The following is a 26,872-nucleotide window of genomic DNA, read 5'->3' on the forward strand; positions in this document are numbered from 1 at the left end:
CAGGGTTGATAAGAGAGGAACCTCACAGGCTCTGTTCCTCAGGAATGGTGGCTGGACCCCCTGGTCTTCATGGGGCCAGTGCAGCAGTAGCTGTGGTATCGGGTTTGAAGTACGCCAGCGGTCCTGCAACAACCCCTCACCTCGCCACGGGGGTCGAATCTGTGTTGGCCAGGGTCGAGAGGAGAGGTGAGATCACTTTGTGCACGTGGAGGCAGAAGTGTTGCCATCAATGTTATAAATCGGAATCAGCAATACTCAGAAACATGTATTTTAAAATGTTGTAATGTCAAAGTGAAAACAGATTTCTAAAAGTCAATTTATTAAAAATATATATTGTAAAATAAATGACTGTATAAATGTTCACCCCCTCTAGGTCAGTATTTAGTAGATGGACCTCTGGCCGCAATTATAATGCTTCGGGTCCTGCCGGAAAATAAATCTTCTTCCAAGTCATAGTTGAATTAATTTTACATTCTGCCGATACAACAGCTACATCATTTTTTAATGATGGATTTAACTGAACTCCGGGGGATGTTCAGTGACTTGGAAATGTTGTTGTATCCATCCCCTGAATTATTCCTTTTCAGTAACCTTTTGCTTGGAGTGGTCTTTTGTCTTCATGGTGTAATTGTAGCGAGGAATACTGATTAACCAGTTAATGGACCTTCTAGACACAGGTGACTTAATACTACAATTACTTGAGACACATTCACTGCACTAATTGTGAGACTACTAGCACAAAATCTGTTGAATTGGGTGAGTAACTTTGATTACTTGACATAACTTCAAGTAAAAATCAGTTTTCACGTTCACATTAAAAATTGTAAATTCTTGTCAAAGTAAAAGAAACAAAACAAATTATATTGACCATTATTCCATTTAGAAAAGCAAGGGGGAAACATCCATGGGGGTGTATACTATTAAAAGTATGTAAATACACCCCCCTTTTAATAGGCACTGTTAGTATTGATATGACAATGTACTGTAATATGAAAACATAACTGAAAGCAAAATATGTAACAGCATGACTCGAAGTTCCATGAACAGCCATCACTATATTATATATATTATTATAATTATATTTATATATATGTTTCTCTATGTTTCAAGGCTGTGCAATGAGAAAAAGCCCTGTCCTCTGCCAGTGTTGTGGACAGCATGGGAATCCTGGGCTCACTGCAATGCAGAATGTGGAGGGGGTGTCCACTCCAGGACCAGAATTTGTGAGAATGGCAACAGCTGTCCTGGGTGTGCCATGGTAGTGTAATTCATGTATATCATTATTATAATATTTATTTTTATTTCTTTTTTAAAAACAATTTTATATGTTTCCAACCCAGGGAAAGCCAGACAATTTATTCATCTACTTTAACTATGCAGAAAACTGAAAAAGTAACCAGCTCTATTAATGTGTTAACACATTTAAACATTCTACTATGGGATATTATGCTTATGAAATGATTATCCCCAAGGTAAATGGTGTTTGTTTGTCTGATCCTAATGCTCAGTGTCATTCTACTAAACCTGCACTGATGTGACTTAGCCAAGGGTTCCACAAAATATTTTGTCTTACCAGTCATATCCTAGGACCTGCGATGTTAATTAATGCAAAATAACTCAAGTCTCTCACAATTTAAATGTGTTTTTGTCTTTCACAGGATTTAAGATGAATGTTAAGATTGCAGCGCTTGATAAATACTTAATACAATATTTTCACTTAGTTTTTCTGCCAACATGGTGACTTCTGCGTACTTTAATATCAAGTGCATAGCCATTTAAGTTATCTGGTAAAAATTACCTGTATTTTCTAAAATTGCAATATAGTTATAGTTGCAGAACACTGATTGTTCCACTGATTTCTATGAGAACCTGGGAACTCCGATGTGTTTGTAAAATTCCCCTTTCCATTTTTTTTTTCTTTCTTCTTTTTTTTTTTATATGCCTGGAGTACACTGACATTTTCTTTACTTTTGTGGCAGATTTCTTGCACTGTGCATAAACAAATTAGCTAACTGGTTAATAAATGTACTACGTCTTTATTTATGCTTTTTTTATAAGTGAAAAATTTGCCTTACTCTAACTTTGACAGCATGCTCGATATATAACACATGCAGTGCGTAACCTTTGCGGTTCAAATGTCACAAAACCAGCTAAAAACCTGGCAGAAGAACGTCTTCATTAATTTCATGCATGCATTATTGGTCCTCTTTTGTTATCAGTCATGCTCCAACAGTAGAGGAGAACATACGTTATTATGGTGACTTAACAAAACTCTGTGGAATGATGATAATAATGTTATGAAGAAGAAGAAGAAGAAGAAGACATCAAACAATATGCAACACACATCCAACAACAGTGGATGTGTGTCATGGTACCTGGCAACCCAACCCAGAGGGAGAGTGAGAGAATGCAAATAACCCTAACACAGCACTTTTTTTACATTTATTTAACCATGAGCAATACATTTAAGACTAATATGAAGTTATTTGACTCACGTCCTCAAATTTATCCTGTAAATGAATTTGCGACACCTCAGAAAATCTCCCCCTTTACACTGCCTAATGTTGGCAGGTATGGTCATGGCCTTTTCAACCAGGATAAATCAATTTTGATAAGTTTATTATTATTTACAGGTTTTATTACCATAATAAATACTTATGGCTTTACTTGCGAGAGGATATATTATTGACATTTTAAGATTAATCTCTTTGGGATTTTTGTCTCCCTCAGTTCCACAACTGCTTTACTTTCCCTTGCTGCTGAGGAGCATCACAGAGACTGTAACAAGCTTTACTTTACCCACTTTGCCACAGGTGCACTGATTATCAAGAGGCAGGGGCTACTGCTGGCTTTCCATTCTCACACAATTCCAGTTGTGCTTCTTGGACCCATGTCCAAGACAGAAGTACTGCTTGTCAGTGGTTTAAAAACTCAGAACTGCCTGTGAAGTAATCATTGTGTCTCTCCAGCTGAAGCCTTCCATGCTGCCTTCAGTTTTGCCCCTTCACAGCCACCAGACTGGAGTTTAAATTGTCCCATTAAACACAGACATTAACTGCATTATAAAGTCCCTCCAGAAAGATCTGCAAGATTTGTGTTGTCTAGTAGATGTATTATGGCAGCATGTGTGTCCCTGCAAGCGGTTTATATTGAATTACTCAAACAGTGGGGTCCTGTGGCTGTGGGAGATGATGGAAGCCTGCAGTAGCTTGGTTCAGACTTTTTCTTTCCATTAATGGTAAAAAATGTTCCTCCATCCTGTTTTCCAGGAGTTTAAGGCCTGTAACCTTGAAGCCTGCCCTGAGGTGCGCCGCAACACTCCCTGGACCCCCTGGATGCCAGTCAACATCAGTCATGATGGATCGAGGCAAGAGCAGAGATTTAGGTATACCTGTCGGGCGTTGATCCCTGACCCCCAGCAGCTCCAGCTGGGGAAGAAGAAGGTGGAGACGCGGTTCTGCCCTAATGATGGGTCTGGAGTCTGCAAGACTGACTGTGAGTACTGGGAATATATTGGCAAAATTAGCTTTTACTTTTCCTTCTTGCCAGTTGCCAGCAGGTGTTCTTGGTTGTGCAGCCCGTCTACCTTCTATATGTAGAAGGGGCCCTCAGTCATTCAACTTAGATAACTCTGTTTAACTTAATGTTACTTATCATGGGTCACTCTAGATACATTTAACTTCTGAGATACAAGTCTAATCAGTCTAATGAATATGTTTCTTACCCTCTAAAAACAGAAACACACCTGGAAACCATTTTTAAATTAAAAGAATCCATTATCCTAAAAAGCAAATAAAATGTGTGTATTTTTCCAGCTGTGGTTGAAGACTTGGTGAAGACAAGCGGGCAAACTCTCTCCCAGCCCCAAGGTGTGCACTGGGGACCATGGGAAATGTGGTCCAGCTGCTCTCAGCCGTGTTCTAAGGGCTTCCGGACTCGCAAACGCAGCTGCTCGACGACTGAGGGCAGGACCAACCCCAGCGCCTGCATAGGATCCCCGGTGGAGTATCAGGACTGCAACGCTCAACCCTGTCCAGGTAACAAAGACGCTCTGGCTGTTTGCTTAGTTGCTATAGCAGAGTAGGGTTGCTATGACAGAATATGTACATTACATAAATGATGTTTATTATGTCTGTTCTAGTGAATGGAGCCTGGTCTTGCTGGTCCTCCTGGTCCCAGTGTTCAGCCAGCTGTGGGGGTGGACACTACCAGCGGACACGGATGTGCAGTAATCCACCCCCCGCCAGCGGAGGTGACATCTGTATAGGCCTACACACTGAAGAGGCGCTCTGTAATACACACGTCTGTGAAGGTATGACAGCATCTATCAAGTCGGGAGGGGTTAATCCTGGGTCCACAGTGGGTGTTACGCTGAGTGACTAGCTAATGTTTAAGACAGTAAGGTGATAATCAAAATGATTAAATACTGTATTCAAATACTGTTAACAATATCTACGAAGCTAACTGTGAAAATTGAACTAATTTAAATATGAAAAAGCACTGTGTTCACTAAGGTTGGAAGTGAGGGGGTAAATAAAAGTCAGATCTTAGAAATGAAATGCGAGAGGCATTATTTTACACATAATGATGCATAATCTCACATTTAATTTCAATTTCAATATCAAATGTTAATTGTAGATCCACGTTGTCAAATGCATGCCAACCAGCTGTGCCACACAAACACTTGCATTTGAACTGAAGTAATTATTCTTTCTGTTCACACTCTTTTATTGTGTCATCAGGCTTGGGTGAGTGGGCAGAGTGGGGGGACTGTGACGACGAGGGTCTGCAGCATCGCAATCGTCACTGTGGGGAAGACCAGGAGGTTGAGGCTAGCTCCTGCCAGGGCAACATCACCCAGTCTAGGCCATGTCAACCTCATGAGGTGCCAGGTAAGCACATCTTCATTTAATTTCTTTAGTAAATTGCAAGTACGCTGAACATTTCTGCAGAGTGTTGCTGATATAAACTGGAAAAATCTAGTTCTATAGGTTTAATCAGTCATATTAACGGCTGACTGTATCCCTCTGTGTAGCAATTAAAAGATTAATTAATGGAGAAGAGGGAAACCTTTGAGGGAAATTAATAATTAACTGGTTTTGTAATTTTTGTTGTTTGATCTTTTGGCACTTGAGTGATTTAACTTCCCTACATTAACATTTATTCCGTTCTCTTCTCTCCTTTTTCATTTCTTTTGTCCATCGCTCTCTAGTTATTTTGCCCGGACAAGAGGACCAGAGCTGTGGAAGTGAGTGAAAACCATTGATGTTTTCTCCATTCGGTCTCTCTAAATTATTGTACTTTGTTCCCAGCCCACACACATCTCCGCCTTAATTCCCAGAAAGTCTGCCTGGTTTTATGCTGGCACTCTCCTGCTGCCAGACATTTAGCAACCCCCTGCTTCTTGTTGCAAAGCTACAGATTTACAGGATTTATTCTAAATCAGATGTGTACCACACAGTTGGTAGGATATTGGCTTTTTCTCCATGTGTGTTGGATCATTAATCACAGGTGCAGGTGTAGCCGCAGGTGGTGTGACCAGTTGGGTGAAGAGCTGATCGAGTTGGGCGTTGCGTAGGCTGATGTTTGAGCTAACCACCATGCAGGGATTCCATAACCTCACCTGAATTTATTGATACTGATATTCTTTTGTTGTGAAACAAACAAGAAATAAGACAAAACAACTGAAAACCTGAGCGTGCATAACTGGAGTGTGGCTTTAGCAATGCGCTTAGGGTCACTGTCTGTCCCAGTCTCAAATCTCTGGCAGACTCAAACAGGTTTCCCTCGAGAAAGTCTCAGTAATTCATGCCATCCATCAGTTTTTTTTTTAATAGTGCGACGTGGGATGTTCAAGACGTGGGATTCTAACTTCTCAACTTTGTTTCTAACCTGTTTTGAGTGCTCTTCATGGTGTCACTTGCTTGGAGGTAGCCCTTGCTTAGTGGCGTTGCACTGGTGTTGACTCAGATCAGGGGTATATATACTGAGATCATGCGACACATTGCCCACAATGGATCTTATTGAGCTAATTTTGTGGCTTCTGAAGGTAATGGATTGGGCTTCAGCATTATGCAGTATCTATCAATCAGTACCCAGTCTTTATGAACAGCAATCAGCCTACATTTTTAAACCCCACCGTTTTTTTGACTTACCCACCTCACCTTCTACCCTCCCATCCCCTCTCCAGCCTTTACTTTATTCCAGTTGGTAGCTGTGGGCTCAGCCAGTTTCTTTGCAGCAGCGTTACTGTCGGCCCTTGGCTACTCCTACTGCCACTACCTGAACCGACCGTCGGCAGAGTCAGCAGTCATCCACCCGAGCACGCCCAACCACCTCACCTACAACAAGCAGGGCAACAGCATGCCAAAGAATGAGAAGTACATCCCCATGGAGTTTAAGGTGGGCTGGCTCAGTATATAATCTACTGTCACTTTTTTTTTTAGACGGTTTAAGATATATATATGTAAGATTTCTGCATCAAACTTACCTACATTTCCATCAGCAATGGCATGTTTACGACCATCAAGGCAAACTCATTTTTAAAGAATTTCTAATTATGTGTTTAGTCTGATGTGTCTAAATCCAGATCTGTCTATGCAAAGGTGATTACTTTTCTGCCTTTATCTGATTTCTCCGCATTACAGACGCTAAACAAGAACAATCTCCATGTGAACGAAGAGACGTGCAACCACTTCCCCTCCCCGCTGGCCTCCAGCAACATGTTCACCACCACATATTACCCTACCGGCCTAAGCAAGTATGACTTCCATCCAGAGTCCCCCTGCAGGAGCTACATGCACAGCTGAGAATAGGCAACCGGCTTCTACAAACAAACCAACCCTCTTTACTCACCCAAACACCACCCTGAAGTGTTTCCTCCTTCATAAAATACATTTTGATTGATTATCAATGGAGTGGCTGAGAGAATCCTCAATGGACACTAAAGTCTCTCCTCAGATCCAGTTGGCCTTTCTCTTCCGTTCAAATTTGTAGAGCAGTTCATGAGATCTTAAAGGCTTGGTTCACCTAAATCTTTTGTGATCTTGCCACGTAGATATTTTTGGTTTTCTTTGTCTACATTTTGAAGATATGAGCTGACCGGAACTAAGACAGTATTGAGCAACGTCTCTTTGCCAGAAGCAAACTTGACTTTTTATAATCCACAGACCTCACTGCAAACTGTTTAACAAGGAATATTGCTTTAGTAGAAGGTACTTCAAATTCACAAGTTGTGTGTGACGTTGTTGGAAACGGAATAAATGGCTTGTGGAGTGAGATTTGTAAACTGTTTGGTCCTTCCACTTCAGCTGCATCATTCTTTCTATACATCTAGAGAGAGAGCACTCCGTGGATGACATTGTTGTTGCATACAACTCGAGTACAGACTGCAAAGAGATTTCTGTGGCGAGCATACAGCAGAGGCAAGTGACATTTGATGAAGGGGGTAAAAATTGACAAGACAAAGTTGAAAAATGAAATGAGCTCCGTCTCAGAAGTCACCCACCCTGAGGTGCTCCGCTCGTACTCAGGACGTAGTTCCAGGGTTCCAACTAGCCTTCAGACATTAGATGTACCTGGACTGTCACTGGACTGAGAATTGTTTTTGGGGGGATTTTCTTTCTTCTCGTTTTCAACAGGTGAGTTCAGACGACTTCATGATGCTGTAGATTATTTGTCTTGGACACATACCTTTGGGTCGCCATCAGTAAAGACGGATAAACAAAAAAAAAAAGTGATCAAACAGAAGTGTGTAACATCCACAGTTCACCCTTCAGGAAATGGAGGAAAAAACTGAACAGACATTCAGATTTCTGTCTTTTTTGCTTTAATGTTCAAAAAACAGCATTTTCACTCTTAATATGTACTGTTCTTCTTAAAAATGCCAATTTGTGTTGAGTTGTTTTCTGTCATGAGATTATATGAAGATTTTAGGTGTGTTCAGTGATGTAACTGTATTCAGCCCAGTCGCCAGGGTAAATGTTGGGATTGTATGTTCCTGCAAACCACAGATATTTTTGAAACTTTTTAGGTTCAATATTTAAAAAATGTGAGATTCTTCGAGTTGGTGCGTTGGTTTTGCCCACGTTGATTGCTGTCTGTGCACAACTCTGCAAGACTGTTGATTGATATGATCACTAACATAGAAGAGGTTTTGGCCACCAATCCATTATCCAGTTGCAGAGAGTTATGTTTTCCAGTTTCATGGGTGAGATTGTCTTGAATGCTGAGCTGAAGTCAACAAACTGTGGTTTCACACTTGCAAATGTTGAAACGCTAGCTCAAAAAGTGGCCTCTTGCTCGGCAGCCCAGCTGACATGACACCAGCATCCCTTAAGAACTGAAACGGATGTGCCTGTAATGTGAATGTGATATGACTAGGTCTAATGGAAATGTTGTTATGGTACATCTGATACATACAGATATGAACATATCAGTGGTTTGCTGAAATACAGGAGAAATATTGTTCTGGTGACTGGGCTGCGACATTTGTATCTATATTTGCTGCCACAAAATGATTTGTTTTTCTTAACATATGGGGTGTTTTTTGTCAGTCACGCTCCTCTTTTGTCACCAAATACAATACACCTATACTGTATATTTAAGAGCTTCTCACCAGAACATGGACACACCATAAATCAGCCACAGAAACAACAACAGAAAGGTTGCTTAACAATATATATAACTGATGTATTAACTTGCTCGAGCAGGTAACAAGTCTCTACATTTGCTTTAACTGTGTGCTGAAATGAAGGGAAAGTAATGGCTGCCCATAAGCAGTAGAAACATCTGTAAGACATCTGTGTACAAAATGTTTCCAGCAATGTTGAGTGGTATAACTTTGAGATTTGTTACGTGATAAAAATGTGCAACACATTGTTTTTTTTTTTTTTCCTATTAGGGACAAGATGTTGGACTACGACTATGAATTTCTCTTCTATGTTTTTGAATACAAGCACCGTATTGGTGAGCAACACATTATTTGGCTTTTTACACTCTTCTGTGAATGCATTGGTTTCCTCCAGGTGCTCCAGTTAACAGTCCCAAAACATGCAGGTTAGGTGACGTAGACACTGTAAATGATCCATATGAATGAATATGAATGACTGTTTTGTTTATCAGGTATTAATGTTGAGTGCATAACATTACCAGTGTTTGTATAAATCTGTTTTTCACAATCCTTTTGCACGTTTCACAAAACTGTGAGTTATGTATGTATTATGCTTGCAGGTTACATTCACTCCTTGATATACAAATTTGGTAATAACTTGTTTTAGGGGTTTATAATTTCTCAAAAATTTCCCAAAAATTTTCATTTGGTACAAATTATGGTAAAAAAAAAAAAAGTTTTGTTTTTATAGAATTGCCTCATTCAAATCTAAGTCTATTTATTTCATGTATTTATTATTCCTATATTCTTAGAATTTTATCCCCCATATATGTTGAATGCATTTGCCAGAAGATAAATGTGACATTTTTGCATGTTCAACTGACCTGCTCCACGCTGGCTACAACAATCTTGAGGTTATGAAAGCAATTAATCGGAACTGTACCAGATGAATACCATCGCTATGTCATGTTACAAAAACAGTTTAAATCAACAGGTTAAGAAAAATCCATACATGTGTACATAATTCCCAATGTAACTGTAAATTTCCTTTTCAGGGTATTTCCATTCATATGTGGAAAAGCCAGTCACTTGTGAAAATGACCAGTACATATGCGACACGTTGTTTTATGTGAAAAAAGTCAATTGCAAATGTGGAATTCTCACGTTTTTATCAAAATTTCATGTGATTTAATTTGTCATGTTTTGCTCACACGTGCGTTTCTCATGTGAATGAGTGTGATTCACATGTGAGAATGTACGTTGTGCATGTGACATTATTTTCACATTTTACATTTTAATTTACATACAGTATGTATATAGCCACATAAATTGCCATACGTGAAAACATTTGATTCTACTGTGAAATTCATGCAGTAGAATAATAATAGAAATAATTCTATGATCACAGAAATCTACACATCGGGCTCTCAACAATGAAACAAATTTATATTTGTCACATAATATTTAAAGTGCTCTGTACTGTAAAATTGTGCAATGCATATTGTGTGTTTCTAAATTGTAAATGCCAAGAAATAAATGAATGTGTTTTCTCACCATCTGCAGTTAAGTAACATGAAACAGCCCTGATTATATGGATTTAAGTATGGGGTGTTTGCATGCAGTAAATGTACAATACGTGCTTTTGTAAACTGTACAAATATGTTCCTGTGTGTTTGCTGTGACAGAAAAGTACGTCTTTACATTTCAGTGGATCCCTAAACAGATTGGTTTTGTTTCCAAAAGACAGTTCAGCTGATCACGATCGCTGTGAATTTGTCTGAACACTGCCCTTTGGACACTGTACGTGTTTGGGGCTCTCTGTTTTTGTGTAATGACAACCAACCAACTCTCGAGATGTAGAGTTCAGTGCCAGTAGCTTTTTCTGTCAAGCTAGATGTTGTTTAAGTTGTTTTTATTATTGTTGAAGTGGTTTGACAGTGCACTCTTTTCAGCAACTTTGCTCCTTCAGCTTCCCTTCATGTCTTGAATAATTGACACTGCCTGAGCGGAGGTAGGTATGCAGGTAAGTCCTCAGAATCTCGAGGTCCACCACTTTGTCCTGGATACCATCTTGATCACGTTTCTATTTCTGATGTGCGCTGGTCAAGAGATCTAACTCATGAATAATAGAATCGACTAATGGAGAGATGGGCAGCTTGAACAGTGCTTCAGAGTAACCGGAAAGCTACCTGTGCAGTTATTTATTTATTATTATTATTTATTGTTTCGTGAGATTCAGGGCTACAGGTGCATTTGACATGGTGCTATACTAAATGTTTTACTACATATGTTTGACTGCTTATGTACAGCAGGTAATGCATTGTACAAAGTTAATGTCAGGCTGGCATCATGTGTTATTTCATTAGGGTGCTGCAGCAGTCTTGTCTGGTTACGGGCCTGGTTCAGGGAGAGGTCAGGTGGAGTTACAGGTGAGACCTCAACATTACACTGTAATGGAATTCAGATGTACATTTGTTTTGACACAAAATATAAAATGTGTAATTAATAACTTTATAAATGTGATGTTGCCTTCATATTTTGTCATAGAGCGTGCTTCATTATATAATGTGGTGTATTTCTAAGGAGACTGGTCCAGCTGTTGTTAATCTGTGTATAATGCAAAGTTTAATGCAGTGGTTTGCACTACAATCTTCACCAATCAGAGCATGACTGACCAATAACATTATTAATATTGAAAACAAACAATCACAACAATAGCAACAATAATGCTATAAATACGATGCACAGCTGCGACCAATCACAGATCAGCATTTAAAAAGTGCACGTTCTATGGAGACTTGATGAGAATTCTTTTTAGGCCATCTCAGCCAAACGGAGGCCAATAATTAGAAAAGTAGAGCAATTTCCGATGTGAAAACTGTGAGCTGAGGGAGTTTTGGGTGTGACTGTGTGCCAGGCATAATAACTGGTGAAAAAGCAAAAAAATGAGTGGCACCATGAGTGATACGAGGACGTCGCTACAGGTCTATAAATACGTGTGGAACATTTAAGCATATTGGAGTGAGATGATTCTGCGGGCAAGTGTCACGCACAACTCCCCCAGTTGTGTGACATATGTCTGACGACATCGTGTCTCTCTGGGGATGAAAACCCTACCCCGTTAACAGGCATGCCTGCGCCGAAGAGGCGAAAGCACTCTAGCGCACAGACTGTCTGCGGAGGCTTGTGTCATGCACATAGAGCATGCGGGCTCTGGCTGACAGCCGGGACACCTTACAGTGCTGTTGACACGCAGATGATCACTCCCAGCTGACAGGTCCATCATTGGTCCGATCAGTTGTCACAACCTTTTTTGAGATGTATGAGAACTTATTTTTTAAGTCTTTGACAAAATGTGAAAAAGTTTTTTTTGTTTGTTTTTTTTTTGTTTTCTTCCACATCCTGACTTTGAAATAATGCTGAACCACTGAGGTGAACCGGAGCACAAGTCTTGCTCTATAAGACCCTGTTGTCTTCACTTTATGAGGCATCTGGAGGGAGAGAGGTCGCGAGCATGCGCTCAACAACCCTTGAGAAATAGTGGTTGTGGGTTCGAGGCAGCGACGAGTCCGTTTCTGATCTCAAGCTGTGCAGTGCGCTGTAACTATAGAAACACTCCGCGACTTTTTTTTAAACAGTATTGTGTGAATTATCCAAACCTGAAGGTGGAATAATGAACAGACTGATTCTGCTGAGGAGGCTCAGGTGGTCCTTAGGAGTGCAGTAGTGTAGATACTTAGTAAGCTTATCACTTATTCAGCACGACACAAACGATCCCTCTTTTTTTAACAGTTAGCGGCCGTCAGTTGCCGTGGCCGAGCGGTTAAAACATGTGTAAGCCCGAATCTCCTCAATGCGCATGCGCTCAACCTTTGAGAAACTGTGGATCCGGGTTCGCGTCCAGCATGGACGCGTCCGTTTCTAACAACAAGCTGTGCTATAGAAACGCTCCTCTGAAGGGCTCTTTGTAACAGTGTTGTATGAATAACCCCTAGTGACAGATATTACAGGCTGCACATTTAATATGCTAATGTTTAGCTGGTAGAATGGTCAAAATACTTATCATCTCTAGCTTCCTCAGTACCACTAAATACAAAGGAAAGATGAGGCTGATTGGGTGTATAATCTCTTTGCAGGTTATAATTTTAAACTATTGGAATTACATCTTTGACCTGATGGTGGTTGTGATACATCATGGGCATCACCAAAGTTGTGACAATTCATCCTGAGAAAGATGTAGCCTAAATGTGTGCCAAATCTCCTTACAGTTATTCAGATAACTGTGATCTCAGACAGAGGAAAGGTAAGTGGGTCACCAAAGGCATTGGGTTTATCCCAACTGTTGATGTATAATGTGTATAATGTGCGGGCATTCAGTCAGAGATATTTCTTTTTCTCCAAATCTTCAGTCTAAATTACTCTGTTTTTTTCTGCCTCATGGTCGCCTCTTCAAACCTCTGACTGCTGCAGAGTGTTATTTTTGTCTGTGTCAGGGTTTTTATTGGCTTCGTTCGTGATCGGATTGCTTTACTGGCTTCAGAAATGCAGAGGATAGACAATAATTAGAATTTTCAGTACTCAGTTGTTGTCTCAAAAGTGACTCAAATGACTCAATTTACAGACTTAGGAAAAACACTCAGGACGAAAAAAGGACAAGTACCCCCCAAAAAAGAATCCATGAGGTAGGTAACTTCCAACTCTCAGATCATCACACAAGTCCATGTCCCTTTTAACTCGGAAATAGGAACAAATAAAAGGCTGCATATAATTAATTAATTGGGTTAATACACAGATCACAAGACCCATATTTTTTTTTTCATCCTTGATGTTGTCCACAGAGGTTTATTCAGAGCCAGGCAGCAAAGTGGTTTAGACAGCATGCACGCAGGTTCAGCAGGCTGCATGAAGGGGGGCATATAGCTATTTAAAGCATAGCAACTCAGATATTCTAAGGACGTCCATATAAACTGATTCGTTGGTCAGGTGAGTGCAAAAAAAACAACAACAAAAAAAAAAACGTATCAGGTAAAAGCAAGCCACTGATGTGGACCACTCTGTCTGAATACAGAGTGAAGATGCACGGCGGAGCTTGTCTGATCAGCAGCAAAGTGCTCTCAGTTATTTTTGTCCTCCGGAAGGGTCAACAAAGAAAAGCCACAGCTGCGAATTACTCCTGTTAGCATTGCATCTTCTCATCTTCTGGTTTATTTCTGACTTCTTTCCATTGACGAAATATTTGCACCACTAACAACCACCATGGTAACTTGTGCAAATGCGATGGCTCACTTGATTGTAACATATTTTCAAACAGAACTACCACACAATGGTTTATGGGCTTCTAAGTGTTGCTCAAAGGCTCCTCGCAAAATGAACTTGAGTCAACATTACAGTGGTCGCCATGGGAAGTTTATATAGCTGAGGAAGCAGAAGTCTACTTCAGGAAACAGAGACTGTCTGCAGTGGAAGTTATTCATATTTCAAAAGTTGAACGTACTAGAGTTTTTAAGTGCTTACGAGAAAAGCTCAAAATTGCCACGAGTGAGTTCTGTGAGAAAATGACTCGAAACACAACTGATACCATGTTTGTCATGATGTTAATCCAGCCTAAAACTTTCCTTTTCTCATGTCTGTGTCTTTATGTTTTGTTTCTCAGGCACTTATTTAGTTTATTCTATGTACTTCCACTTCTATACTAACATGTTTTGTGTGTGTTTTATGCACTCATTTCGTATGACACATGATATATTATATATACATTTGTAATGTCTGTGTCTCTACATTTTTTGTTCTCAGGCACTTGTTTATTCATTATGAATACATATATATTAATACTGCTATGTTTCCTGCATGATTGCTAGTACTTTAACCCTTGTTAGTTCTTCTGGTTTGTGGGACGCAATCTCATTTTTGTATCAAAAGAAAAATTATATGATTAATTCTTTTTTCAAACTCAGACTCACTGGCCTTGGCTCATTTTCTATAAAGAACATCAGAATCCATTTTCAATGATGACACATTGTACACCCTCCCTACACATTTATATTACATACAGGATGTTTGGGTCCTCCTCTTGTCTGGGCCTGCTGTTTGTGTGTGTGTGTGTGTGTGTGTGTGTGTGTGTGTGTGTGTGTGTGTGTGTGTGTGTGTGTGTGAGAGAGAGAGAGAAAGAAAGAGCTTTTCCAGTGTGGTTCCTTATCACAACTGATCAAGACCTGTCCTTCATAACACAGACTTCCAGATTGGCAGCTACCCAGAGGCCCCACCTCATCATCACCAGGGTGACACCCACTCCCCCGACCACTGTGGACCTCTTCTGCGGCTTGTTGTCCAACATCTTCATCCCCAATCCAACCACCTCTGACAGGGAGGGGACGTTATGCCTTTCAACCCTCCCATCCAGCTGGGAGGGTTGAAAGATTATAACACAGACACCCACGCACTCTTACATAAGGTCTGTTATCACCCAAAGCACACCTTCACCTTCAAAATGATCCGTTGCCATAGAATCAACACAGCAATGTGATTTCCACCCTCTCTCCCAGCCTCGGACTCAGAGGATACTCCAAACGCTCCCTCAGGTCCATTAAAAGCACAAGACATTCTGGCCTCCTGCTGAAACCCCTCACCATCAATTACAGGGACGGTTAAAAAGCTGATTGGAAACTCGCCACTGATTGGGCAAATACAGTCATCTCAGCACTTAGGGGAAATAAAACACTACAAAATGCGCAGCAGACGGGTGGCTAATCAGTCATTGGGCCTCTTTTCAAATTTGTTCTCTTTCTTTCTCTTTTATTTCTCCTTTCTCACTGTGCATTGTTTTCACCTGCCCCTCAGCACCAGGGCTTGAGTCCGGAGGTCCTACCCAGCTTCATCCAGCAGGGGTTCTCCTTACACCACAAATCAGTTTTTTCTTTTGCTTCCCGTCCAGCTTTCCAAAGGCCTCACCGGTCAGCCTGCTGGCCTCAAGAGAGACAAATCAAATATGTATTTCATTGTGCTGCTATAATGTTTGTGTGGGAATTGAATAGCTTTTACTCAACCCCCCAGCTGATCCTGTTTCAGCTGTAACCCAATCTGACTGCAAACCCTGCACTGCCTCCATGGTAACATAGAGTGTACGCTATGATTTGCCTGTTTTGTTATTCTGTTATATATTTCATCATATATGTATATGTTTAATATTAACCATTCAATACCATATATCATGCTTTACTCAAGTTTACATAATTAGTTTCCTTCTTTATGATTTGCCTTGATTCAATCTACCTTCTATTCACTCTCCCTCTCTACCTCACTCAGACCTATCGCTCTTTTCCCTTTACCCCCATTTATCCCTATGCTAACCCATCCATACTGTGTTGTCCAGAAGCGCGGTATCGAGGGACAGTCGTAGAGTTACCACAATAAACCTAAGGGTTTAGGGTTGGGCATTGAGCTAAGTAGCTGATGATACTGTGCTGAGCTGGGGGAGGCTAAATCTATACTTTTGGTGCTCTGAAGTCAGTTTTACACAGACCCTTCATACTTTTTGTAATCAACACATAACAAACACAACAGAACAAATGTTGAACTGTTTTTAGACATTTTAATGTAAAGAAGCATCAAAACAACATCATTGTTTGCAAGGGTCAGAAAGTACTACAAAAACGCCATCTTACTTAAAAAATAAAATAAAAAAACATTGCTTGAAAAGACAACAGATGCCCACAGACACACCTGTCTTCAAATAATCAGCTTGAATCAGAGGTACAGAGGTGAAAATGTGTCGGCCTTCAGCTGATATTCACTTTAATAGCCCGTTTAGACTGTTCTACTGTGATGCTAATGATGTGTTTGTGGTCACACCCAAAAAAAATGTTCCAATGTGACTTATTCAAATATAATGCATGGAAAAAATGTTCCTCTTTAGATTTTTGTCAGTTAACGGCCTTGATCCGTGATGCCAACACTACCGTTGTCACTAATGCTAAATTAGCATTGCAGTTGAAAGACTATTATGGACCTTATTGTTATCACTATCAAATTGAAAGAGTATCATTCATCCTGTGTGGTGACTGTGGTGTGATATTGTTCTCATGTGCCTTTCACTGGCACTTTACATATCGGGCATGCCGAACGCTTGGAGCGCGAGGCCACAGCTGACGTTGTGGTTTGTACGAATCCACAGGCGGAACAATTAAAGACTTGCTCCACAGCGTGTGTCTTCATGTGCCTCACAATCTGAACGCTAAACTGAAAACCTTTGTCACACACTGAGCATCTGAAACGTTTGCCTTCAGAGTGAAGTCTCATATGAACCATTAACGAGGTCTTCCACTGGTATTGCTTGCCACAAACCGAGCAGCTAAATGATTTCCCTCCAGGTTGGACTTCAGAGGAGCTGCCTAAGTGTTTTCCAGAGTTACATTGCATATCACGTACAGGCACTTGCCTGGCACTTGTCGGGGGAGACCCGCTCTCTTCCCAGTCACAACTGTCATCAGTCTCAGGGTCCGATTGCGATGCTTTCAAATGTTCTGTATGTCTCTTGTCATGTTGTCTGTCCTCAGTGCCAGGGGTCGACTTTTCCGGTTGCTCCTCCCAATCACTACTGTCATCAGTCCCGTGTCCAGAAAAGTCTGAAGATTCGTCATCTGTGTCTGACTGCAAATGTCCATTAGGATCTGAATTCCTGGCTGGTTCTGATGCTCCACAGTCCTCTGCATCAGCTTTTGACTGAATCTCTTCAGTTAGTCTTTGGTAAGATTCTGTTGACTGAGGTTTCCCTTCATCGGCTACTTCACTCTTCACAGGAGTTAAAGCCATACCAGTCTCCTCCAGCCCGTGAAGTTGCTCTTCCTCTTGACTGGTCGGGAGTTCGCGTTCTTCTTTAATGTGTGGTGGCTCTGCTGGGTCCTTCTGGGCCAGACTGAGACTCCACTCCTGCTGCCCAGGCAGTTCTGCTTCTGTACTCACCAACAGCTGCTGGACATCTACGGTGGATAATGAAACATGCACACTTCATGTTAACTTTCAAACCACTGAATGCACTACTTTCTTGATTGTGTGGAGAAATGATGTACATTTTGCAGAATGTATTCAACCATGTGCATTGTTTCAAGTTTAGGGGTTTAGCATTGGGCCTTGTCATTTCAAGTGAGTGCATCCTCATGAGCACATCATCTTTGCAGAGTTTTTTTGTTCTTTTTGTAATTTTCAATAACTTAATTTTTAAGGTGATGTGGAAAATTGCTGCACTTGATTTAAAATATTGTATTACACGTTAGATACGTCTATGTAAAAAAGTTTCAGAGAGTTATCATTAAAATATATTTACTTTACATAAAAGTTTAGAATGATATATAAATAATATATACACAACCTCCTGGATTGGAAGTATATACAGCATACATTAAGGCAGATGCAAGGTGCATACAGATGTTTGCATTATTCTTGTTAAATATGAAGCAGGTATGAGCAGAATTTGTTTGTTCAGTGCAAAATGTCCATAAATTATTTAAGAATGGGGAAAAAAAGATCTGCACTAACTTGCATAAACTGACTATTTAAAATGTATACAAACTAATTTTTGTATTATTGTGTTAACAATAGAAAGAAAAACTACATTTTTGGAAATATTGTGCTTTCTTTTAATACTTGAACACTGAAGCGGCCTCCTCGGGATGGTAACACCAACCGTGGCCCCAAGTTAATTTGCGATCCCTGTATTATGGCGTTCTTTAGTTTAATGTGCTCAGTTTAAGTTTACTTTAGTTTAAAGTTACAGTGCTCCAGTAACTTTAGGACTTGGGATAAATACCTTCACACTAATCAATATCATGTCCTTTTCAAACTATAATGGACAAATCATCAAAATAATTGCACAAACATGTGTTTGTGACACACTGATTTTGTAATCACATTTAAGAAGGTTGTAAAGTTGACCTAAAGGACTGTAGACTTGAAATCTCCCAGGTTTCACCTACACATCAACAGTACAATGTGCTCATTGGGCTTGGTAACGGTCGTGCGTATGACAAGAAAGAATTCTGGACTATTGGTTTTGTGCGGCAGATGAGAGCAGATAGTTTCTAGCCGTTGAATGTGCTTTTACCCAAGTGCAGTACTCACCTCATTCCCAGGTCGTCAAGTACGGACAACCTGGGAATGAGGTGATCAACTGGCCTGCGTGGGTATCTGAAACTAGAATTACAGTCTGAGTGAACAAACCTGCTCTGTGAAGCTGGTGCTCAGGTTTAAAAGCACCATCTGATAGTTTGAATTGTCGACAAAGTTCCTCCTTGTGCGCCGCCATCGTCCTTTCAAACAGCTCAAAGATCTCCTCAGCGGCCATGGTCAGCCGCTGGTTGACGGAAGCTCTCAGTGCTTGGAGCGTGGACATTTTCAGACACAGCAGCTCTTCCTCCAGTCACACTCTCAAGTTCTGAATCGGCGTGGTCGTGGTGATGTGTGCTGTGTTTCTGATGCGGGCTGCATGAACACAGAGCAGAGAGGAGACAACACCTGAGGTCATTAAGAAAGCCAGCATGGTAGAGCATAAAACAACTGTTCAGCTGCATTAAAAACATGTGTGTGGATTAACACATGACTACAATACAGTGATCAGGCAAAGGCAGGCAACTTACCTCCAGAGAATGCAGTATCCAAATGAAACAGAGGGGTAAGATAGCTGCATATATAGAGCTTGCTACTGCATTGTGATTGGCTCATCCTCTGCTCACACCCATGGGTGTTATCACAGAAGAGAGGGCAGGGAGGTCCAGACCCCGCCCCCTCATTACCAGGGTGGACAGGTGGTCGTGTGCCTCATCCAGCTCAGTCGTCTCCTGGATCCACTCACTCTACATACAACTCGTATCAGACTTTCTGTTATTGTAACTTGTAAACTGTGATTTGTTGCTCTTTTCTGTACATCCATTGCACTCTACTGCAACTAAACGTATTTTGACACTTTACCAGATAGTTGTCAGATTAAACAATACTTTTTTTTTTTTTTACCCTTTCATTAATTTCTATATTTCTTTTTGTGTATACCTAATAAAGGAAGTACAAGTATGACTACTAGTCACTTACACTTACCTGCCTTCTGATTCATTTGTGGTTTGCTGAATGTCACTACAACACACATGCCGAGTAAGACAATATGCTTCAACTGTTCCGGTCATGTTGTCGTATCATGCTTCATAATACAGAATTTGACGACTTCAGTGGTTAATATTAGTCACAGTGAGATTAAAGATGTGCTTGTTGCGCAGATGTCTGCTGCAAAGACCTGTATGCTGCATGTAAAAAAAAACAACTGTTTTTCACAATAATCATTCAAATAATGAACACATAACCAGCAGCACACTATTACACCGTATTATACCTAGAGTATGGCGACACCATAGACATTTGAAAAGTCAAACTAACAACTTGATCGCTACACATACCTGTACTGTTTCTGTTGACAAGTGGTCCTTTGGATAGTGTAGCTGCAGTCATTTCCCCTACAAAGAGATCCGTCTGACATCCAGTTTCCCTGGTGTCTTTCTTCATGTCACCACACTGGCACGCTGCCTTTCTTGTGGTTGGAGGAGACTGCTTTGTCAAAACAGATGACAGTAAAAAATTACTTCTCGAATACAACTTGCAGTGATATAATGACCAATAAGTTTACTTTACAGTTATTTGTACATTACTTGGGAATTTATCCTTTATGCTCTTCTATCTATATCTACTCTTACTTTTCAGATTAAAATGTCCTGTTCAGTGAATCTCCACATTATTATATTAAATGTTTGTGATAAACTGAAGGATTGTATGTAAGCAAATGCAATTTTCCTAAATTCTAAATACAATGTAATATAAGAAACCCTCACTTTGAGGATTTGCACCTTCAGTAAAATGCATTTAATTGCCCAAATGTACAATATTAATAACATAAGCACACACTTAGTCTCTGTGGCGGGCACGTAATGCTGGTGGCGGAGATGACAGCACCCCCTGTCGGCGGGACGGGAGGATGCAAGCCGGGGACGGAGAGGGTCGGTTCGGCCCCACTGACCAGCGTCAACGGACTCTTCAGAAACCCGGACTTTACCTGGTGATAGTTGCTGTAACGTTGTCGTCCGTGGGAAACTTAAATAAGCTAACGGCGCGGTTACCCTGCACACTGTGGCATCCGGGAAAGATGCAGGAGCGACGTGGAGGAGACATGACTGGTTAGCTGGCTAGTCGACTGGTTAGCTAGCTGCTAACTATCGCGACTCGAGAGCGAGCGGGTAAACTACCGCAGTTAATACGCTGAATGTACTTCCGCAGCAGGGTCGGGTGTATGCTAACAATGGCCTCGTTAACATTAGCTACATGATTTCTGACCCGCCCATTGTATCCTTAACACAGAAATTTTAAACACTTTTTTTTAAAAACATGTTTTAAGGAAATACATTTATGACATATTTTATGTTCAGAAGAAAATGGCTGAATTTGCTTTACAGTTACTGTTAATGTCCCTCTCCAGGATGGAGGTCATCAACACTGTGGTATGGGGGACCATTGAGCTAAGCAGTTAGGGTCAGTTAAGGGCAGGTTAAATCTGTACTTTTGGTGCTCTAAAGCTCTTCAGTCATAGTTATTATCATTTTTGTAAACACCACATAGAAATAACATACACAACTGAAGAAATTATCGAACAAAGGTCAAACAGTTTTAGACATTTTAATGTGAAGAAGCATCAAAATGGCCCCACTGTTTGTAAGGATCAGAAACTTATAGAAAAAACATCTTACTTAAAAAAAAGAATACAAAATTCCACTGTGTTTCTGCAGATTTGTTTTCAAATGGAGACCAGTTGCAATTGGAAGTTTGCAGTTGAAAAGACTATTGATGATACCCACCAATCTTTAAGTAATCAGCTTGGCTCAAAGGTGTGTTGGCCTTCAGCTGATTTACACTTTAATAGCCAAAGGACTAAAAGATCTTTTAGCGTGACACACCCGTTTAGACTGTTCTGCTGTGATGCTAATGATGTGTTTGTGCTCACTCGCAAATGTGTCAATGACAAAATGTTAATTCTTATTTCAAAAGATGCTCAACATGGTGTGATGAGTGATATAAACTCTGTTATTAATTTGCAGTGTGGCACACTAAGGCCTTACTGTCAAATTTGAATGATTTAATAACAATATAAATGTAATAATACCTTATTTCCATCAGTCAATTTGAAAGTAACAACCAGGTGCTGTCCAAGCTGAAAACTGGACTCATCTGAGAAGATGATGCAGTTCTTTTTGTATGGATGCTGAGTGGCATTCGAACGAGTTGACGGTCATACTAGCACTGTTTTTGCCATCCAGCTGGTCCTATTGCAAGAGGACAGTGATGACCACTTAAACTTTTCTCCGTTAAATAAGATATGGTTCAGGTGATCACCTAATCAGCACTTCATTACGTAAAATGAGGTGTGCTTGTGTTGGAATTCAACAGAGACTGGAGTGGAATGGCTGTCATGCATGTAGAGATGCTGATTTCAGAAAAAAAAAAAAAAAAAAATGCAGTCCTCTCTGTAAGTCATAGAGGATGGCTGCCATCTAGTGACTTTTTGTTGTAACTGCAGTGTGTACACTTCACAGCAGATGTCAGATATAAATGTAGCTCATATGTCATCTGTAATCTTTTCTGCCACAATGTCAACATATCTGTATATAATTAATTAGAATAATTCAATTTGCGTGTTTTTTTATTATAAATAATCAATAATTGAAATAGTCAAACTGGCATTTAAAGATTTAAAAATCTGAAAATTATTGAATATTTGATCATTTTGATTGGGGCTGAAGCTGATTAAGGGATTCAGGCAAAAAAAGAGCAGATTTTGTGCATATGCATTTTGCCATGAAGGTGTCCAGAGGGTGCAAAATGCATTAACAGGGTATAAAAGACATGTAAGAGTAAAATGCATTGGATTTAATGTTTTTTGTAAAGCCCTCTTTACAGCTAAAGCATGATTAGAATGCCACTTTGGACTTGTCACTGTCACTCGGTCCCGTACTTGATGCAGCAGGATCTTCAGGTTCTGCAGGCCTGGATGTTTCTTCATAGGGGTAGAAGCTGGAGCTGCTCCCTGTTCATACCTGGACAAAGAAGTTCATGATTTGCTAACTGTACACAGTGTCTAACAGTGGCATTGCTGCAGTGAGACATGTGTAATGGACCTTGTACTGTCCCAAAAAGCGGGGTTACGCAACCCCAAATCTCGCCTCATCACGTAACAGTAATGCCAAATGTTACAGTAACAACAAATGAAGGATGATCTCGCAAAATGCTCTAAAGCTGAGAGGCTTTTTTTAAAAATTATATTTGTATAGTATCTCTTAACATCCAGACAGAAATCAAAATATAAAAATCATCATGGTCTGTAGCAACGAGGTGTTTAACTTCTTCTCTGTGCGTAGATTCGTCATTTCCATGAAAGAGTCCCGCCACTGTGGTGTGAACCATGAACTCGATGATCTGGTTCGCCTTCGGGTCCGGATGCACAGTCGTGTGTAAGCAGTGCAAACAACCCTGGACTGAGTTCACAGCCTTTAGGAGACCCAGTGCTCAGCGTGATGGAGTTGGAGGTATTATCACACGTTACATGCCAGGTTAACACACTGAACTAACACAAATAGTTGAGTTGTAGGTGGAGTTTATCAGAAAAATAAGTGCTGCCAATGGCTATGTGACTTGGCTGGGGTTTCACCATCAGCAGCTTTACTTATTAACATAATGCGACACTGAGTGGTCACATATTCTCCCATTCCTTCTGCAGATGCACTTTTGAGATATCAGTCACTCAGTGACATGTGCCTGGTCATGCCACATGTCGATCACAGCAGTGGTGTGCAGGCGAAAGAGTGTATTGTGTATGTGGTGGTAAGGTTCTCGTCCTCCAGATGCACTTCATTAAGTAAAAAGAGGTGTGCTTGTGTTGGAATTCAACAGAGACTGGAGTGGAATGGCTGTCATGCATGTAGAGATGCTGATTTCAGAAAAAAAAAAAAAAAAATGCAGTCCTCTCTGTAAGTCATAGAGGATGGCTGCCATCTAGTGACTTTTTGTTGTAACTGCAGTGTGTACACTTCACAGCAGATGTCAGATATAAATGTAGCTCATATGTCATCTGTAATCTTTTCTGCCACAATGTCAACATATCTGTATATAATTAATTAGAATAATTCAATTTGCGTGTTTTTTTATTATAAATAATCAATAATTGAAATAGTCAAACTGGCATTTAAAGATTTAAAAATCTGAAAATTATTGAATATTTGATCATTTTGATTGGGGCTGAAGCTGATTAAGGGATTCAAGCAAAAAAAGAGCAGATTTTGTGCATATGCATTTTGCCATGAAGGTGTCCAGAGGGTGCAAAATGCATTAACAGGGTATAAAAGACATGTAAGAGTAAAATGCATTGGATTTAATGTTTTTTGTAAAGCCCTCTTTACAGCTAAAGCATGATTAGAATGCCACTTTGGACTTGTCACTGTCACTCGGTCCCGTACTTGATGCAGCAGGATCTTCAGGTTCTGCAGGCCTGGATGTTTCTTCATAGGGGTAGAAGCTGGAGCTGCTCCCTGTTCATACCTGGACAAAGAAGTTCATGATTTGCTAACTGTACACAGTGTCTAACAGTGGCATTGCTGCAGTGAGACATGTGTAATGGACCTTGTACTGTCCCAAAAAGCGGGGTTACGCAACCCCAAATCTCGCCTCATCACGTAACAGTAATGCCAAACGTTACAGTAACAACAAATGAAGGATGATCTTGCAAAATGCTCTAAAGCTGAGAGGCTTTTTTTAAAAATTATATTTGTATAGTATCTCTTAACATCCAGACAGAAATCAAAATATAAAAATCATCATGGTCTGTAGCAACGAGGTGTTTAACTTCTTCTCTGTACGTAGATTCGTCATTTCCATGAAAGAGTCCCGCCACTGTGGTGTGAACCATGAACTCGATGATCTGGTTCGCCTTCGGGTCCGGATGCACAGTCGTGTGTAAGCAGTGCAAACAACACTGGACTGAGTTCACAGCCTTTAGGAGACCCAGTGCTCAGCGTGATGGAGTTGGAGGTATTATCACACGTTACATGCCAGGTTAACACACTGAACTAACACAAATAGTTGAGTTGTAGGTGGAGTTTATCAGAAAAATAAGTGCTGCCAATGGCTATGTGACTTGGCTGGGGTTTCACCATCAGCAGCTTTACTTATTAACATAATGCGACACTGAGTGGTCACATATTCTCCCATTCCTTCTGCAGATGCACTTTTGAGATATCAGTCACTCAGTGACATGTGCCTGGTCATGCCACATGTCGATCACAGCAGTGGTGTGCAGGCGAAAGAGTGTATTGTGTATGTGGTGGTAAGGTTCTCGTCCTCCAGATGCACTTCATTAAGTAAAAAGAGGTGTGCTTGTGTTGGAATTCAACAGAGACTGGAGTGGAATGGCTGTCATGCATGTAGAGATGCTGATTTCAGAAAAAAAAAAAAAAAAATGCAGTCCTCTCTGTAAGTCATAGAGGATGGCTGCCATCTAGTGACTTTTTGTTGTAACTGCAGTGTGTACACTTCACAGCAGATGTCAGATATAAATGTAGCTCATATGTCATCTGTAATCTTTTCTGCCACAATGTCAACATATCTGTATATAATTAATTAGAATAATTCAATTTGCGTGTTTTTTTATTATAAATAATCAATAATTGAAATAGTCAAACTGGCATTTAAAGATTTAAAAATCTGAAAATTATTGAATATTTGATCATTTTGATTGGGGCTGAAGCTGATTAAGGGATTCAGGCAAAAAAAGAGCAGATTTTGTGCATATGCATTTTGCCATGAAGGTGTCCAGAGGGTGCAAAATGCATTAACAGGGTATAAAAGACATGTAAGAGTAAAATGCATTGGATTTAATGTTTTTTGTAAAGCCCTCTTTACAGCTAAAGCATGATTAGAATGCCACTTTGGACTTGTCACTGTCACTCGGTCCCGTACTTGATGCAGCAGGATCTTCAGGTTCTGCAGGCCTGGATGTTTCTTCATAGGGGTAGAAGCTGGAGCTGCTCCCTGTTCATACCTGGACAAAGAAGTTCATGATTTGCTAACTGTACACAGTGTCTAACAGTGGCATTGTTGCAGTGAGACATGTGTAATGGACCTTGTACTGTCCCAAAAAGCGGGGTTACGCAACCCCAAATCTCGCCTCATCACGTAACAGTAATGCCAAATGTTACAGTAACAACAAATGAAGGATGATCTCGCAAAATGCTCTAAAGCTGAGAGGCTTTTTTAAAAATTATATTTGTATAGTATCTCTTAACATCCAGACAGAAATCAAAATATAAAAATCATCATGGTCTGTAGCAACGAGGTGTTTAACTTCTTCTCTGTACGTAGATTCGTCATTTCCATGAAAGAGTCCCGCCACTGTGGTGTGAACCATGAACTCGATGATCTGGTTCGCCTTCGGGTCCGGATGCACAGTCGTGTGTAAGCAGTGCAAACAACCCTGGACTGAGTTCACAGCCTTTAGGAGACCCAGTGCTCAGCGTGATGGAGTTGGAGGTATTATCACACGTTACATGCCAGGTTAACACACTGAACTAACACAAATAGTTGAGTTGTAGGTGGAGTTTATCAGAAAAATAAGTGCTGCCAATGGCTATGTGACTTGGCTGGGGTTTCACCATCAGCAGCTTTACTTATTAACATAATGCGACACTGAGTGGTCACATATTCTCCCATTCCTTCTGCAGATGCACTTTTGAGATATCAGTCACTCAGTGACATGTGCCTGGTCGTGCCACATGTCAGTCACAGCAGTGGTGTGCAGGCGAAAGAGTGTATTGTGTATGTGGTGGTAAGGTTCTCGTCCTCCAGATGCATGAAGACTGAGAAAAGAGATTACCATTTTGATGCATGCGTTATCTTTGATGCATTAGAGATCCAGACTTTCAAAATACTTCATAGGCAGTGGACTTTTTTAGGGGGATGATGGATGATGCTGTTACAACCCATACATACACCCATCCTTGTTGATCGTGGGTGATTATTGGGAATGCTCTGATTGATAAATGTCAATAAGTGGGGTAAACATGCCCTCCCAGAGAACACTGATCACACCCTCCTCAGACAGCTCTACAAGGTGACACAAACTGATCAGACACTTTCCCCACTTCTCTTGTGTTTCAGCTGACTGCAGAATGTTGGATCCAAACCGGCATG

The 26,872-nt window shown here is 40.5% G+C and overlaps 2 protein-coding genes and 1 long non-coding RNA gene across 11 annotated transcripts in view; 2 read left to right on the forward strand and 1 right to left on the reverse strand.

Moving 5' to 3' along the window:
• LOC119015626 (semaphorin-5B-like) overlaps window positions 1–15,639 on the forward strand; it is a 38,531-nt gene extending 22,892 nt beyond the window's left edge. For 6 of the 8 annotated variants that reach the window (XM_037091819.1, XM_037091820.1, XM_037091818.1 and 3 more), the window contains 9 exons: window positions 43–186; window positions 1,111–1,258; window positions 3,270–3,495; window positions 3,816–4,037; window positions 4,142–4,312; window positions 4,743–4,892; window positions 5,213–5,248; window positions 6,191–6,402; window positions 6,648–10,167. In XM_037091819.1, coding sequence (XP_036947714.1) covers window positions 43–186; window positions 1,111–1,258; window positions 3,270–3,495; window positions 3,816–4,037; window positions 4,142–4,312; window positions 4,743–4,892; window positions 5,213–5,248; window positions 6,191–6,402; window positions 6,648–6,809 — 1,471 coding nt within the window. In that variant the 3' untranslated portion in view covers window positions 6,810–10,167. Of the gene's footprint in view, window positions 1–42; window positions 187–1,110; window positions 1,259–3,269; window positions 3,496–3,815; window positions 4,038–4,141; window positions 4,313–4,742; window positions 4,893–5,212; window positions 5,249–6,190; window positions 6,403–6,647; window positions 10,168–10,977; window positions 11,041–13,232; window positions 13,294–14,841 lie in introns of those variants that run through there. The other 2 variants (XR_005073415.1, XR_005073414.1) reach the window with 2 other exon arrangements.
• Window positions 15,640–16,179: 540 nt separating this feature from the next.
• On the reverse strand, window positions 16,180–20,691 carry LOC119015026 (oocyte zinc finger protein XlCOF7.1-like). 2 transcript variants are annotated; one of them, XM_037090560.1, is made up of 4 exons: window positions 20,549–20,691; window positions 20,047–20,194; window positions 18,824–19,084; window positions 16,183–17,586 (listed from the first exon to the last, which is right to left on the reverse strand). In XM_037090560.1, the coding sequence occupies exons 3-4, from the start codon at window positions 18,993–18,995 to the stop codon at window positions 16,688–16,690; spliced, it is 1,071 nt and encodes a 356-aa protein (XP_036946455.1). In that variant the 5' UTR covers window positions 18,996–19,084; window positions 20,047–20,194; window positions 20,549–20,691; the 3' UTR covers window positions 16,183–16,687. The 2 variants fall into 2 exon arrangements, with proteins under 2 accessions (XP_036946456.1, XP_036946455.1); XM_037090561.1 differs by lacking the exons at window positions 20,047–20,194; window positions 20,549–20,691 and adding an exon at window positions 19,240–19,429 and having other exon boundaries at window positions 16,180–17,586.
• A 46-nt stretch (window positions 20,692–20,737) lies between these two features.
• Window positions 20,738–26,872, forward strand: LOC119015029. The gene is made up of 5 exons (XR_005073151.1): window positions 20,738–20,877; window positions 23,050–23,217; window positions 24,548–24,715; window positions 26,045–26,212; window positions 26,840–26,872. It is a non-coding gene; the product is annotated as an uncharacterized LOC119015029 (long non-coding RNA).

This window comes from Acanthopagrus latus, chromosome 24 (genome assembly GCF_904848185.1).
Source record: "Acanthopagrus latus isolate v.2019 chromosome 24, fAcaLat1.1, whole genome shotgun sequence".
In the NCBI taxonomy this organism is placed as follows: Eukaryota; Metazoa; Chordata; class Actinopteri; order Spariformes; family Sparidae; genus Acanthopagrus; species Acanthopagrus latus.